Here is a 14,125-nt window from a genome sequence, read left to right as displayed (position 1 = left end):
GCAGCCCAGCAGGGCTGGGGCACTGCCTGCGGCCACCCCGGCTACAGCACAGGGGCACAGAGAGCTTCAATCTGTCAGGGCTGGGAAGATGCTCAGAGGTGACTGGGGCGGAATCACTCCCAGCCTTTGACACAGGAAGCCTCTGGCTGCAGGACAATGCAGCTGCAGCTCCTGGAGTCATCTCCTAAAGCTGGAACATTTCACGGACGATGCATTCTCTAAGTACAACTCAGAGTATCTCTGGTACAGAGGATGACAAGCTGGGAGCTTGTCACGATCTGCCAGTACAGGCGGGGATCATGATGGTTCGTTTTGATCTCGAGGTACAAAAGACACAGCAGGGGACAACAGTATGCTTCAGAATACTCACAGCAGAGCACTTTTATTTGGTGCTAAGCACACAGTTATGTGCTATAGATGGCAGAGTTTTTAAGGAAACAAAGTCAAGAGATAGAGAGAAAGAGGGGAAAAGAGGGGAAGGGAAATAGCTACCAAGGGATGAGACACCATCCTTGTGGTCATAGACGGGTGTGCTCGGGGGCCTTCTGCCAATGGACGGGTCTTCCCTCTGTGGGGAGATCTCAAGGGGCTTCTTCAAGGAGTCACCTTCTTAAAGTCTTTCCTCAAAGCGAATGGCTTCTGGCCATGAGGTAGGGATTTTTACGGACCACTGTGTGTCCAGAGAAGCAGGCACCCACATGTCTGGGCCGGCACTTATGACGGCACAGCACAGCACGGCACAGTGCACCTGTGACAGCCACCTGCCACGCGTCTACCTCGGCCGGGTCAGAGCTCCTGCTCAAAGCCGACCAGGTCAGGAGCACGTGGGGTACACGGGCATCTTCTTGCGACGGTCATGAGGAAAATGAGGGAAACTTTGGACCGTCTCTTACACCACCCCGTGACTCACAATCTTTGTCGAGAGAGCTCCTTTGTAGTGTTGTTGCTGCGGTGTCTTCAGTTGCGAAGTGTAGAAGAATGGCTTAGAGAGAAAGGCCATATTCCCATGCGAGAACTAGCTGACAGGGCTTTGGGAAAATACTGACACAGTGGGTATTTTGAAGGACAGCTTTTCCTTGAGCAATAGATATGGAACCACGTTTGCAATAACAGGATACTTCCGTTAAGATAGTATGCAGAACCTCCGCAGCTAAAGGATCACAAGAATGAGGAACTGGGTGGGACTGACCTTTGCTGCGGTAGCCAGTGATGAGCTTGCTTTTGCACTATGTATGAGCTTAATTATTGATGATATAAATGTAACTAAGAGCATGCAATAAATTGTGACTTGCTGATCATTCACACTGAGTGCTGCATTTCTCCCGCCAACTCCGACAGCGAAGTCTTCAGGACTCATCCAGGTTGGTAGCATATTCCGAAAAACAGGGACAGAAAGTCAGCCAAAGAAAAAAGTAGGAAAGGGAAAGGGAAAGGGAAAGGGAAAGGGAAAGGGAAAGAACAAGTTCAATCTTTCAAAGTAATTTCAATTTAAGTAAGTATTTTCAATTTAAAACACAAGTAAAATCATTAATCAGTAATTTCAATTTGAAACACTAATTTAAGTAATTTCAATTGAAAACACAAGTAAAATAATTAATAAGTAAATTGAACACAATTTAAAATAATGAATAAGCAATTTCAGTACAAAACACAAGTAAGATAATTAAAAAACAAGTCCATACCAGTACATCATTTCAACACAATTTCAAATAATTAAGAAGTATTTTAAGTAGATAATGAATAAAATAAAATAATTTCTAGGTAATTGGAGTTTGAAAACACAAGTCGTCAATATAACACCTTATTTTAAATACTCATGTGTTTTTCATCTTGCATCAATAACCTTGGGGACGTCATCAGTGACTGACTTGTGTATATTCATTATGGATGTCAAGTGTGTTAACTGCTTCATCATTCTCCAATTCATGTTGTACAGGATTGCTGATATAAGCAAAACCAATCAAAACCAAAATCAAAAGGACAGTGATGGGATGACACAATTTGTTCAGGACACCTGTGGCAGTAGGTGACCACCCAAAGAGGGTATCCCACCACTTGAGTTCAGCATCTTTCTTTACTCTTTCCAAAACATGATGTAGTTCCTTTACATGGTGATGAAGAGTTATCAGAGTTTTGGTCTGTTTTTCTTAATCCTTTCCAAAATTTCAATTAAATCCTGGGGAAGCAGCAATTGCTTTACCAGAGCGAGGTTCATTCCAACGGGAGTAGGCAATAAATGGTGGATTCATGTGTAATTGGACTGCAAAAGGTGGCAAGACGTAACTGGGACTACATAAGGAAATCACATCCTACAATTCTAGTAAAGTTACAAATGCAAACATTCGAATGATTTTTAGTATGCACTACCAAATTTTCTATGATAACAGGTTGCCAGCAGTTCTTAAGCATACACAACCATTGCCTATATAAATCAGCACCGTTTCAGGAATCTCGTTTGGACGTATTTCAAAGTTACAAGCATTTGGCTCTGTGTCCAAACAAATATCTTGAGCTCTAATTGCGTTACTTTCACAGATAAACCCTTGTTGTTCCCGGACAGTACAAGTTTCCAAATTCACAGTTTCCCACTTCTCACCAATTTGACGGGCCCATTCTCTATGCTTAAAAGGATAGAGAATAGCTCCATCACGATTCAGCCCGAATGCAATGATGGCGAATATGGAATGCACTGAAGCATTATGTATCATCAGCACAAAGGCTCTGGCTGTGTTTGTGCTGGGGTCATAGCTAAAATGTACCAAGTTCCACCAGGATTGGAATTCTCCTTCAAAGTCAGTGGCACTATCCCAAATTCTTTGCCGAATTTCAGTAGGAAAAGTGCCTTCCTCGCCTTCTCTGATAATTGAGGCAGCAACAAACCGCACCCACAGCTGAGCCTGGATACAGCTGAGACCTAAAGAGATGTTATTTTGTGCAGCACCGAGTTCATCAGTTATCGGTTTGCGGTCATTTGCATTTACCTTTTCCCCATTTGCCAAAATGTTTGATAGGAACCATTGTTGGGTTCCCAAAGCTGTCAAAGATGACTGCAGTGGTTGCTGTAATTTGGTGACATCTCCAGATGTAGTAGCCAATTTATTCCTCAGTACTTCTGAATCAATGCTACTGAAAATTCCCAATCCTGCTCCCACAACACCCATTATGTCTCTTGTCATTCGTTTGTTAAAAGGGTTCAGGATAAGCGGTGGTGGAGTAGCAGGTGTCACAATAGTAACATCAAATTCCCCCCAGTATTTTGTATTGTTTTTACCACACATGATTTTATGGGAAAACTGTACAGCAATGAAATGGAGCCAACAATTCTGATTTTAAATTTTACAAAGTACAACACGGCCGTGAGGTCTTGTGCCATAACTGTGTACAAGTTTGATGAGGGATTCAGCAATGAATTTATGTGTTATTGTAACCATGAAGCTTTGTCATTTCAATCTTGTTGGTTTAGTTCAAGTAAAATTATACCAACAGTCAGTAAGTATCAGCAGTGTTATCATGGGTTATCTGGTTCTTCATGTCCCTCGGTGCTCTTCTGTGAAAAGTAAACGCAACAGAGTCTGCCATGAAGAGGCAGGAAATTAAAATGATGAAACTATCTAGCATGTGTGAAGCTACCCACCGCATGGCAAAATTCTCTTACCTTGCGATAGTTCAAATTTCTTGCCACCTCTCTCTTTTGCCATACTGGAATTCGGTTAACTTCCCAATCATTTTGCTGCCAAAAAGGAAGCCACTCTGTACATCCCTGAAACACAGCATAAGAGTCAGTGTAGATGCAAACAAGAGAGGTATTGTGTACCTCACACTGGAAAACACTCCAGGCAGCCATCAGTTCCCCAACGTGAGCACTGCCTTCTCCCTCAGTAATGATTCATTCATCAGAAGTGTGGAGGGCTACTGCTCTGTGTTTCCACACCTTTCCCTCTGGTTTGGCAGAAGCATCAGTGAACCAAGAATTTGCTGATTGTTCAGAGGAGAAAGGAGGGGCTACTTTAATTGCCGAGGCAGCTTTGTCTTGGCTGCTCCCCAAGCTCTCAGTTTCTTGTATAGCCCAATGTTTTATAGCAACTTCTGTTATTGAGAAGATGTTACAATAATGTTCAATCTGGGCATACCACTTCCTAGCTGAGGATCTATGGGCCACCGCGTCAGGCAGGGGAGCCCCAGTAGTGACCACTACGATCACTTTGAAAGGACCTCTTAATGTAATTGGTTGTTGCCCTACAATTTTCTCCACTTCTATGAGAGCTAAGCTAACCGCAAACAGTCATTTAACCCAGATAGCGTATCTTTATTCAGCATCTTGAAAGCCACGGAAATACAAACAAATAACAGGCCTTGTAGGACCATCAGGGCCTTGTTGCCATATGTGAACTGACAACCCCGAGATGGGGAATCCCCACTCTACCTGGAAAGGGTCTGTGGGGTGAACAGGGCCCAGGGCTTGATGAGCTGAATTATTGAAAAGTCTGGAATGTGCTTTCTCCAGAACACTAATAATGTCCACATTTTATGGCTCTTGGCAGGACAACGCGAAGGTGAACCTGGTGTCTGCTGAGAAGGGGTTGTATAGGGAGAAAAGGGAATGGGGCCCCCAGAGTGGGTGGAACCATTTTTGGTACATTGCTCTGCTTCTTTCAGTGGGTCCAGAAGTTCTAAAGTTTTAGTGTGTTCCTCTCTTAGAGCACTTTCTAACAACTGTTTCTCATTTTGCAACAAAGAGCACTCATTTTTTCAACAAGGATACTTGTTCCTTTCTTCATTTAGTTGTTCTGGCAAAATTTGAACTCATTTTTGTAGAGAATTTATAATTGTAGTCTCCTCATTTGTTTGCTTGAAGTGATTTTCTAGAGCTGCCCTAAGACAGGCTCCCAAAACAGAACAGAGTACAGTTTTATTTTTGTACAGTTTGAATTTTGACTCCCTTTGCAGAGAACATATTCCATCAATCACATTTTCTAAATTATACCAATTATTTGGTGCCCACTCTTCTCCTCCCTGAGAGGGTCTGGCACTATATATAGCTAATAGAGCAAAAAATGCAGCTTTATTTGTTGCACTGCAATTTTCACTCATTTTATGAAGGGGCAAGTAAAAACCACTGCAGGGAGGTATATCACTTAAGTTACACACACACGCGCACACACACACACACACACACACACACACACACACACACAACTTTTCTCTGTGTTCCCTTTCACTTCCCTGTGTGGGTGAAGAGACCGAAGCTGCTTGGGAGGCACTAGCTTCAGTACAAATCTCTGGTTGTCTCTTTGCTACACCAAGCAGTCAAAAAAAACACAATAAAAACCAACAAAAACAGTCCCGTCTTCCACACCAAGAGATCCTAGAGTGAAATTCTACAGACAGAGCCCTCAAACAAGTGTGGGGGTGCTCTCCACCTAGGCCTGTGCAGTTTGCAGGAAATCTGAACTTGCCCCCCTTGCTTTCTGGACAAGCTCACTCCTTTTGAGGTGACCAGCTAGGTGCGGCTGGAGCAAGATGTCCTTCCCCTATTACAGACTACACACAACCTTGCAGCCCTTCTGTCTGTCATAATCCAGTCCGTGATGCCAATTTAATGTCACGATCCGCCAATCCAGGCGGGGATCGTGATGCTTTGTTTTGATCTTGAGGTGCAAGACACAGAGCAGGGGGACAGCAGTATGCTTCAATATAGCACTTTATTTGATGCTAACAATTCAGTTGTGCGACAGAGGGGAGAGTTTAAGGAAACAAAAGGGGAAAAGAGGGGAAGGGAAATAGCTACCAAGGGATGGGACGGAGTCCTCGTGGTCTTCGGCCAATAGACGTGTCTTCCTTACGTGGGGAGATCTCAAGAGGCTTCTCCAAAGAGTCACCGTTTTACAGTCTTTTCTCAAAGTGAGCGATGTCTGGCCAAGAGGTGGGGAGATTTATGGACCGTTGTGTGCTCAGAGAAGCAGGTGCCAATCTGGCTGGGCTAGTGTGGCCTCGAAGAGCAGTGCACCATGACGGCACAGCACAGCACAGCTGCAAACAGTTATTTGGTAAACCTCTACCTCGGCCAGGCCAGAACTGTTCAAAGGCAACCAGGCCAGAAAACTCCTGTCTGGAGCGAGTGGGGTTCACCGGGGTCTTCTTGTGATGGTCGTGAGGCAAATGAGGGAAACTTCGGACCGTCTCTTCCAGATGACAGGAGATGAATTCCCAAAAGTGGCTTTAACGGCCATTTATGGGGTTGGGAGCATTTTGGAGTCTGGGGATGCTTTTGGGGTGTGCCAAATGGGTGCTGCGGGGGCACTTAGAGATCCTGGGAGGTCTGGGGGACACATACGTGACATGTGGTGGGTGGACACTGGGGTTCTGTGAAGCCCAGGGCATGACGGGCGTTGTTGTCCCAGCTCCAACGGGGCTCAACTGGGCCGTGGGGCATGACGGGAGCCACAGGCAAAAACAGAAAAGATGGCGCCAGCACCAGGCACCGCCCCCAAAGTGCCAAGACCCAGCACTGATTGGTTGTGTGCAGTGATGGGCGGGAGTCTTGGCAAATGGGAGGCACCAGAGGCAGGAGCCCACTCCATCCCCAGTACAGCCCCGTACAAACCCAGTGCCCCTCCAGGTCATCCCAGTACACCCCAGTCCCACCCAATACACCTGGCTTAGTTCCCAGTCCATTCCAGTTCCTCCCCGTATTATCCACAGTAGGCGTCAGTGTCCCCCAGCCATCCCCACAGTGCGCCCTGTGTCCCTAGTTTGTCCCAGTACTTCCAAGTATCAATCCCAGTATGTCCCAGTAGTTTTCAGTGCAACCCCACAGTCCATCCCAGTCCACCCAGATTCCCCCTCAGCATTCCCCATGTTCCCACGTTGACCCACTCCTCCCCAGTATCACTCCCAGTATGTCCCAGCGTTTCCCACAGTGCTCCCAGTGTTCCCCAGTATGTCCCAGTTCTCCCAAATGTTTCCAAGGAAACCTGAACTTCTCACGGTTGCCGTGGCACACAAACCCAGCCGTGGGATCAGTGCAGTGTCCATGGCCCTGTACAGCCCCTGGCAGTGGCCCAGTGCAGGATGCGATGATGATCCACCCGCAGAGCTGGCCCAGGGCAGCTCTGCAGTGCTTTTGGTGGCACCTTGGGCAGGCACACTCCTGAGGACTATGTCTGTTTGCAGTGGAGAAAATTAGGAGTTTTAGATTGTTTAAAAAAATTAAAAAGGGAAAACATTTCTTTCCTGAGCGCAGCCAGTTCTCCAAGCAAAGCAGGTCCAGATGAGGGAGGACAGACGGGATGGGGCTGGGCAAAGTGGAGCAAGGTTGTCCACACTGGGTCAGACCTCAAGGCACAGCTTCTCTGAGCAGGCCAGACCTGCCGAGGAGAGACCCTGGATCAATATCAACCACACAATGCTCTAATCACCTCTGCTCTAAAATCAGCAGTAATAAAATCCACCCTTTAAAACTCCAATGGATATTTCTCCATAACTGCAGCAGAAAACCTTCCTCATGGACTGCACCAGACCAGAGGGAAATCAAGGCAGAGCCGTGGTTTGTCAGGACTTGCTTGATCCCAGTGAGCCCCGTGGTGCATTTGGTGCTGAGTCCTTGAACCTCAGGGCCTAGGAGGAGATTGCACAAACCCTTTGAGGAGTCCAATTCAGAAGAACCTTTCAGCTGCTGCCCATGCCTGTGCCTTGGGCTGGCCCAGACTCCTTCTGGGGGATGTGTTGCACCTCAGCCCTGCTCTGGGAGAGAAATTCCTTCTCCTTGTTTCCAGTCTGGGCCTCCACAGCTGCCCTTGGTATTAATTGTTTCTTTCTCTGGATATTCTCTGTCAAAAGAGCCATCATCTCTGAAACTGCCCATCAATCCCTCCCAGGGCTCTCCTCTGCTGTCCTCAGTCTCCAGCCCACTGAGCACAGAACTCCTTTCTCCACTCCTTTGACCACTATCAAATGGTCATGTGCTTGAGGCCATGGGCACCTGGACAAGAAGGACAGTTCTTTTCCATAGAAAGGAACGTAGGGAGCCCCAGTGTTTCAAAGGCAGGGAAGAGTCGGCCCTCAGGAAGCCAAGGTAACCTACATAGTCCTGGCAGCTTTTGTCTGGGAGCTATCCTTGTATATATCCAGAATTTCAGAGGCAGTATCCCAATCTTGGCCGTCAAGGACTGTGCTTGAAAGATGTTTTATTCTCCATGGAAAGAAAAGGCTCAGGGGCTGCCCCCGGGGTGCGCGGGGCTTGGCACAGGGCTGAGAAGGCAACGGAAAAACGGAAAAACGGAAAAACGGCCATGGGGACAAACGGCCCCAGGGCTTCAGTTGCAGTTGCAGCAGCAGCAGCAGCAGCGGCAGCGGCAGCAGCAGCAGCAGCAGCGAATCAAGCGACTTTGTCGACCCTCTGGATCTCCTCTCCCTCTCCCGCAGTCCCACAGCCTCTCTCAGTCTCCGTTTCCCGGTGTCTCCCTCCTCTCCCAGTCTCCCTCTCCCCGTTCCGAGCCGGCTCATGCCCCCAGCCCGCCCTCGGCCCCGGGCGGGGCTTCCCCCTCCCCGTCCCCGTCCCCGTCCCCGCCCCCGTCCCCGGCCGTCCTGCCGCGGTCTCTCCTCCGCCCGGCTCTGGCTGTACTGGCAGTGGCGCTGCTGGGCGGGGATCAGTGCCTGGTGCGGCATCGCCTCCCTTTGGCTCCGCCTGCCCCGGCCCCGGCCCCGGCCCCGGCCCCGGCCCCGGCCCCGGCCCCGGCCGCAACGTGGGCTCCGACCTCGGCCTCAACGCGGGGTCCGGCCCCGACCCCGGGCCCGGCCGCAGCCCCAGCCCCAACGTGGATCCCGGTCCCGGTCCCGGTCCCGGCGCCGGCTGCTCCCGGAGCCCGCAGAGCGCACACAGGGCGCGGCCGCTCCCGCCGCCTCCGTTGGGGCTTCCCCGGCCCGAGCTCCGCCGCTCGGCAGCGCGGCCGCTGGCCCCGAGCCGCCGCTGTCGCGTTCCAAAGAGCGAACGCCAGGGGCTGCCCGGCCCGGGACGGCTGAGGGGCGCTCGGGGCCCGTGTCTGGCCCCGGGCCGAGCGCTGACAGCCGCGTCTCGCCGGCAGGGAAGGTGGAGCACGGCATTAAGGAGCGCTACCAGCTCGGTTCGCTGCTGGGGCGCGGCGGCTTCGGCAGCGTCTGGGCGGCGACGCGGCTCTCGGACGGCGCCCCGGTGAGTGGAGGGGCCGGCGGCGGGCGGAGGAGGAGGAGGCTGAGGAGGGGTCGGGGAAGGATGGGGCTCGGCAGGGCGGGCGGCGAGCTAAGCCCTCTGCTCCCCTTGGCTTGCAGGTGGCCATCAAAAGGGTGCCACGGAACCGCGTCCGACACTGGGGTGAGCTGGTGAGTGAGCGGGGGTCAGCGGGAGAAGCCGGGGCGTGCGGGGTGGGCATGAGCCGAGGCCCAGCAGGGTGGACAGCGCGTGTGGGGCCAGCAGAGCATCCCGGGCTGGGTGAGGGCTTCCCGAGCCCTGGCACGGCATCAGCCCCGCTGACGGCATCGTGGTCCTCCTGCAGCCCGACGGCACCAGAGCACCAATGGAGATCGTGCTCCTGGACAAGGTGTCCACTGGCTTCCCTGGTGTTGTCCAGCTGCTGGAGTGGCTTGAGCTCCCCAGCGAGATCCTGATGGTGCTGGAGCGCCCGGAGCGGTGTCAGGACCTCCGTCATTTCATTCGGGCACGGGGGTTCCTGTCCGAGGAGGTGGCGCGGCAGCTGTTCCGCCAGGTGCTGGAGGCCGTGCAGCACTGCACCAGCTGCGGAGTCCTGCACAGGGACGTCAAACCGGAGAACATCCTCGTTGACCTGGCCAGCGGGCAGGCAAAACTGATTGATTTTGGCTGTGGCACCTACCTGCAGGACACAGCCTACACTCACTTTGCAGGTGAGCCCACACAGCGCCGTCTTCCCGCTCCCAGCATCTCCTGGCCCAACAGCTCAGGGCCCAGCCTGGCTGTGGGAGCGCGGACTCTCCTTTTTGCTGCCAGTCATGGCACTGAGTCTTCAGCTGAGTTGCTTTCCACTGGGGGCGGCTGGGGGGACAGCTTCCAGCCCTGCTGGCAGCCTTTGCCAGCCGCTGTGCCCAGGACTGGGGCTGGGGCAGCCAGCCTGACAAAAACACCCATGGGTGGGGGTAGTAGGGGAGCAGGGGAGGGGCAGAACCTGCGCACCCGCTTTTTTGGTGTGCAGGTGAGAAAGGGCTTGCACTACTGTGCTCACCTTGTTTGCCTTGGCCTCATAATTGTTTTTTGGGGCAATGCAGGCAGGGAGGATGGAGACATGGATTTCCCCACCACTGAGTGGGTTTTTCCTTGTCATGCTCAGGCCTTGCTAGGGCTTCTGCTGCCCTCTTGCAGCACCAGTGGCTCCTTTTCCAAGCCCAAGTTTGTACACAAGTCCCAGGTGCTGGCCAGAGGCAAGGGGTCACACCATGTGCCATTGGTGCAGCCCTAGCATGGCCAAGGATTCTGGGGCCAGGCTCTGGGAGCAGCAGCATTCCCCTGATGAACTCCATCTCTGTCCCATAGGAACACGGTCCTACAGCCCCCCGGAATGGACCCGCTTTGGCTGGTACTATGGCAAGCCAGCTACCATCTGGTCCCTGGGCATCCTGCTGCACCAGATGGTCTGTGGGAAGCACCCTTTCAGGAGGGGCCGGAACATCAGCTGGAACCATCAGCTCTCACTGCCACAACGGCTCTCTCAAGGTGAATCCTCATCTCTGGGCACGGGGGGAATGGGAGGCAGTGCTGGGAGACAGCAGTGGGCTCGTGAGCATCCCGCTCTGGCAGCTGCTGAGCACGTGGCACAGGTCCTGCTCTCGTGCTCTCCTCCAAAACAAAGAACTGATGGGAGGCTTTAGGCCCAGCTCTGAGCACACGCAGCATGGCTTGGGCATGGGAATAATGGGGCAAAGCAGACTGCAGCCTCCTCCAAGTGACCGGTGGTTTCTGCTTTCTCTCTCCAGACTGCCAAGATCTGATCAAAAGGTGTTTATCCATGCTCGACATAGAAAGGCCCTCATTAGAAGACCTGCTTTGTGACCCTTGGATGCAGCAAATTCACCTGACGTAGAAGAAGGGAGAGAGCCACAGGCGCACTTTGATGCAGGGCTCTGGTAAGTTCCAGCTCCACACAGGCCTTGGCAATCAGAAGCAAAGAAGCCCAGACTGTTTTGTCCTGCCTGTGCCACTGCACCCAGGTCATCAGATGGGAACACCCAGCCCTTGGGCTGGAGCTGAGCTGCTCTCTGCCCAGCACTGGTGGCCACCATCTGAGCTGGTTTGGCTTGTCCTGGTTCACTGACAGCTGGGGCCCTGGGCAGAACACTGAGAGCCTGGTCTCCCCCCCAGGGAAGGAGAAGGAGCCCCTGGAGAAGCTGTAGCAGGTGGGGCTGCTGCTGCTGGGGACAGCGAGGATGACATCAAGGATGACAACCTCTTCCTCCACCTGGCCACTGGCAAGCTGAAGATGACAGACTTGGATTCTGGCACCTTCTTCAAAGCCAGGCTCCACACAGCAAATTTACAGATGAGTCCAGACCCAGGGGGATGCTCCCAGATTTGGGCATTGCACAGCCTGCCCAGGAAACAAAGGTTCCCCCTTTGCTGGGGAGGATAAAATTGATTCTTCTGTCGTCTGCCAAGCTGCCTTTTGGCAGGACTGGGGGATGGGCTGGGGTGGGTACGAAATGGGAGTTGGCTCCTGGCCCTGCCAACAGCCCCCAGCACCCACCGTGCCCCAGCTGGGGCTGGGGCAGCCAGCTTGACACAAACAAAGCCCCGTGGTGGGAGCAGAGGTGGGGCTCCAGAATTGTGCTTGGCTGCTTTGCTTTGCAGGCAAGGAAGGGCTTGGGCTGCTCCACTGCCCTTGCTTGCTTTGGGATCACCATAACTTTTGCGGCAGCGCAGGGGGAAAGGGAGAAAGCACGGGCTTCTCTCAGCCATGGGTGGCTTTTTCCCTGGCATGTAGGGTTGGGCCTTCCTCAAGCCCTTGATAGAGATAAGATTTTTTACCATTTCTCTTTTCCCCCCCTTTGCACTGTAACCTATTTTCATTATTTTGTTGTTTGTTTCTCTAAAGGAAGTGTTCCAGGTGGGGTCCAGTGTGGATCAGGAGGTGCTTGGGACCAGCTGCGGTGTGGACGGGCCGTGCGCTTGGAGAAGGCTGAGGACATCGTTTGGGACCAGCTTTTCTGCCCGCAGCGATGGCATGAGGTGAGTCCCCGTCTTCTTTGCATGGTGGGATAAGAGCTTTTGGGAAATGGCAGCAAACACCGGAGCATCCTGCTGTGGCAGCTGCTGAGGAGGAGGATGTGCCATGGCTGGCTGCAGGCTGGGCACATGTCCTGCCCTCCTGCTCTGCTGCCCAATGAGGGGCAGCAATGATGGGCAGCTTTGGGCACTGCTCTGGGCATGGCCAGCGTGGCCTGGGCACCGTGGGAGCTGGGACAAGGGTGAGCCTTCAGGAGCCTTCAGCTGACAGGCAATTTCTGGTTTCTCTCCTTGCAGCCGGGCCCTGTGGATGCTGAGGCTGCTCTGGGCTCTGCCAGGGCTCTGCTGCAGCTCAGCACCGGGCCCGAATCAGCCAAAGGAGAAATGGTGTGACCTGCAGCAGAGACTTGCTTGAGCATTTTGGCAACGCAGCTCAAGTTTGCAGAGTGTACACCTCCAAGGGAAAACAAAGTAAACTTGTTCAATACCTTCTGAAATGAAATCAATCTGGAACGACCCCAAATGACATTTTCAGCTTGCACAAGCTGTAGCTCAGCCCTCCTCTGAACAGTTCTCTCCCCCACCTGCCTTTTACTTCACAACTGCTCCCTCCTTTCCCCCACTGAGTTCCCAGCCCATCACAGTGTCCATCACGTTGTTGCCTTCCTTGATGCCCCTCACCACGAGGAACACTGATCCCCAGGCTTAGGATCTCATGCTGTCACTGGCTGAAGAGCAGCAATGTCTCAGAGGTCCAGTGAGATTTTAGTGTCATTCAGAGCTGCTCTCCAGCCCTCAGTTCTCCTCACTGCTGAGTTCCCACTCCCTTTTCCTCGTCCTTCCAGCAGGATGAACTCTGTGAATCCCCCTGAGCTTCCCCACTCTTCCCAGCCCACCCATCCACCTCAGTTAGGCTGAAGCTGAAGCTTCTTTGTCTCCTCTGGCACAGCAGTGCAGTTCCCTGTGCAGGGAGCCCCAGCCCCAGAGCACAGCACACAGCAGTGCTGGGCTGGACCAGCTCCCCTCCACCCCTGGCTTGGCTGTCTGTGGCAACTGAATGCTCCCTGTTTGGAGCTGTCATTGCAGGACGGCCCCAGGGCAGAGCCCAGCCGGGCTCCCACTGCATCCCCTGAAGCTTGGGGCAGACACTGGGCCCTGGGCTGAGGTTCGTGGGGAGCACCCAGAGCTGTGGCTTGCAGTCAGTGTTTGCAAGCCTTGTGTTCTCATCTCCTGCAGCCTGTGGGGAAAACAACCTGTGCTGCCAGGCCAGCACTGCCCCTCTGGGCAGGGACAAGGCTGAAGGGCTTTCCCATTTCAGAGCAGCCAGCATTGAGCCTTGGCAGGGCCTGGCAGGGCTGGAGCCAGGTTTGTCTCCCGTCCAGGACTCACTGCTCACCCACCCCCACTGTGCTCACTTACCCATGGACAGAAGGGTCTGTCTATGCCAGGGGCTCTGGGATGTCTCTGTACCCATGGACTGAAGGGTCTCTCTGTGCCAGGGTTTCCATGATGTCTTTGTACCCACGGGTGTAGAATGAACACAGAGACTGAAAAGTGTCAGTCACGTTGCTTTCACACTCCTTCTTTTCTGTACAAGACACATCCATGTACTCCACCATGTATGGCTATATTAAAAGGGTTGGAAAGGATAGAGATTTCCCACCGAGCTCTAACTTTGGCATAACTCACCTTGGAAGCCAGTGGCCGGGGGATTTTTTTCACAACTCTGTGAGTAGGTGTCCAGGAGCTGAAGGGAGCAGCATTTAGAAGCAATTTCATGCCGGATTTCTATGCAGGAAGTGGAGTTGACAACCATCTGCATCTCTGCAGCTGTGCTGGGACTCTCTTCCCTCCACCTCTGCTCACAGGCACTGCCCCTGCAGGGACAGAAAAGGGTGA

General features: G+C 52.6%; 1 protein-coding gene across 1 annotated transcript; it reads left to right on the top strand.

Annotated features, from left to right (window-relative positions):
• The first annotated feature begins 6,379 nt into the window (after positions 1-6,379).
• LOC134055584 (serine/threonine-protein kinase pim-2-like) lies at positions 6,380-12,619 on the top strand. The gene is made up of 8 exons (XM_062511989.1): positions 6,380-6,447; positions 8,476-9,190; positions 9,307-9,357; positions 9,531-9,897; positions 10,541-10,720; positions 10,981-11,078; positions 12,096-12,229; positions 12,565-12,619. Exons 1-8 carry the CDS (start codon positions 6,380-6,382, stop codon positions 12,617-12,619), a joined length of 1,668 nt encoding a protein of 555 aa, XP_062367973.1.
• Positions 12,620-14,125: the final 1,506 nt, after the last annotated feature.

Source organism: Cinclus cinclus, chromosome 33 (assembly GCF_963662255.1).
Source record: "Cinclus cinclus chromosome 33, bCinCin1.1, whole genome shotgun sequence".
NCBI classification, from domain to species: domain Eukaryota; kingdom Metazoa; phylum Chordata; class Aves; order Passeriformes; family Cinclidae; genus Cinclus; species Cinclus cinclus.
This window is presented reverse-complemented; position numbering and strand designations above follow the sequence as displayed.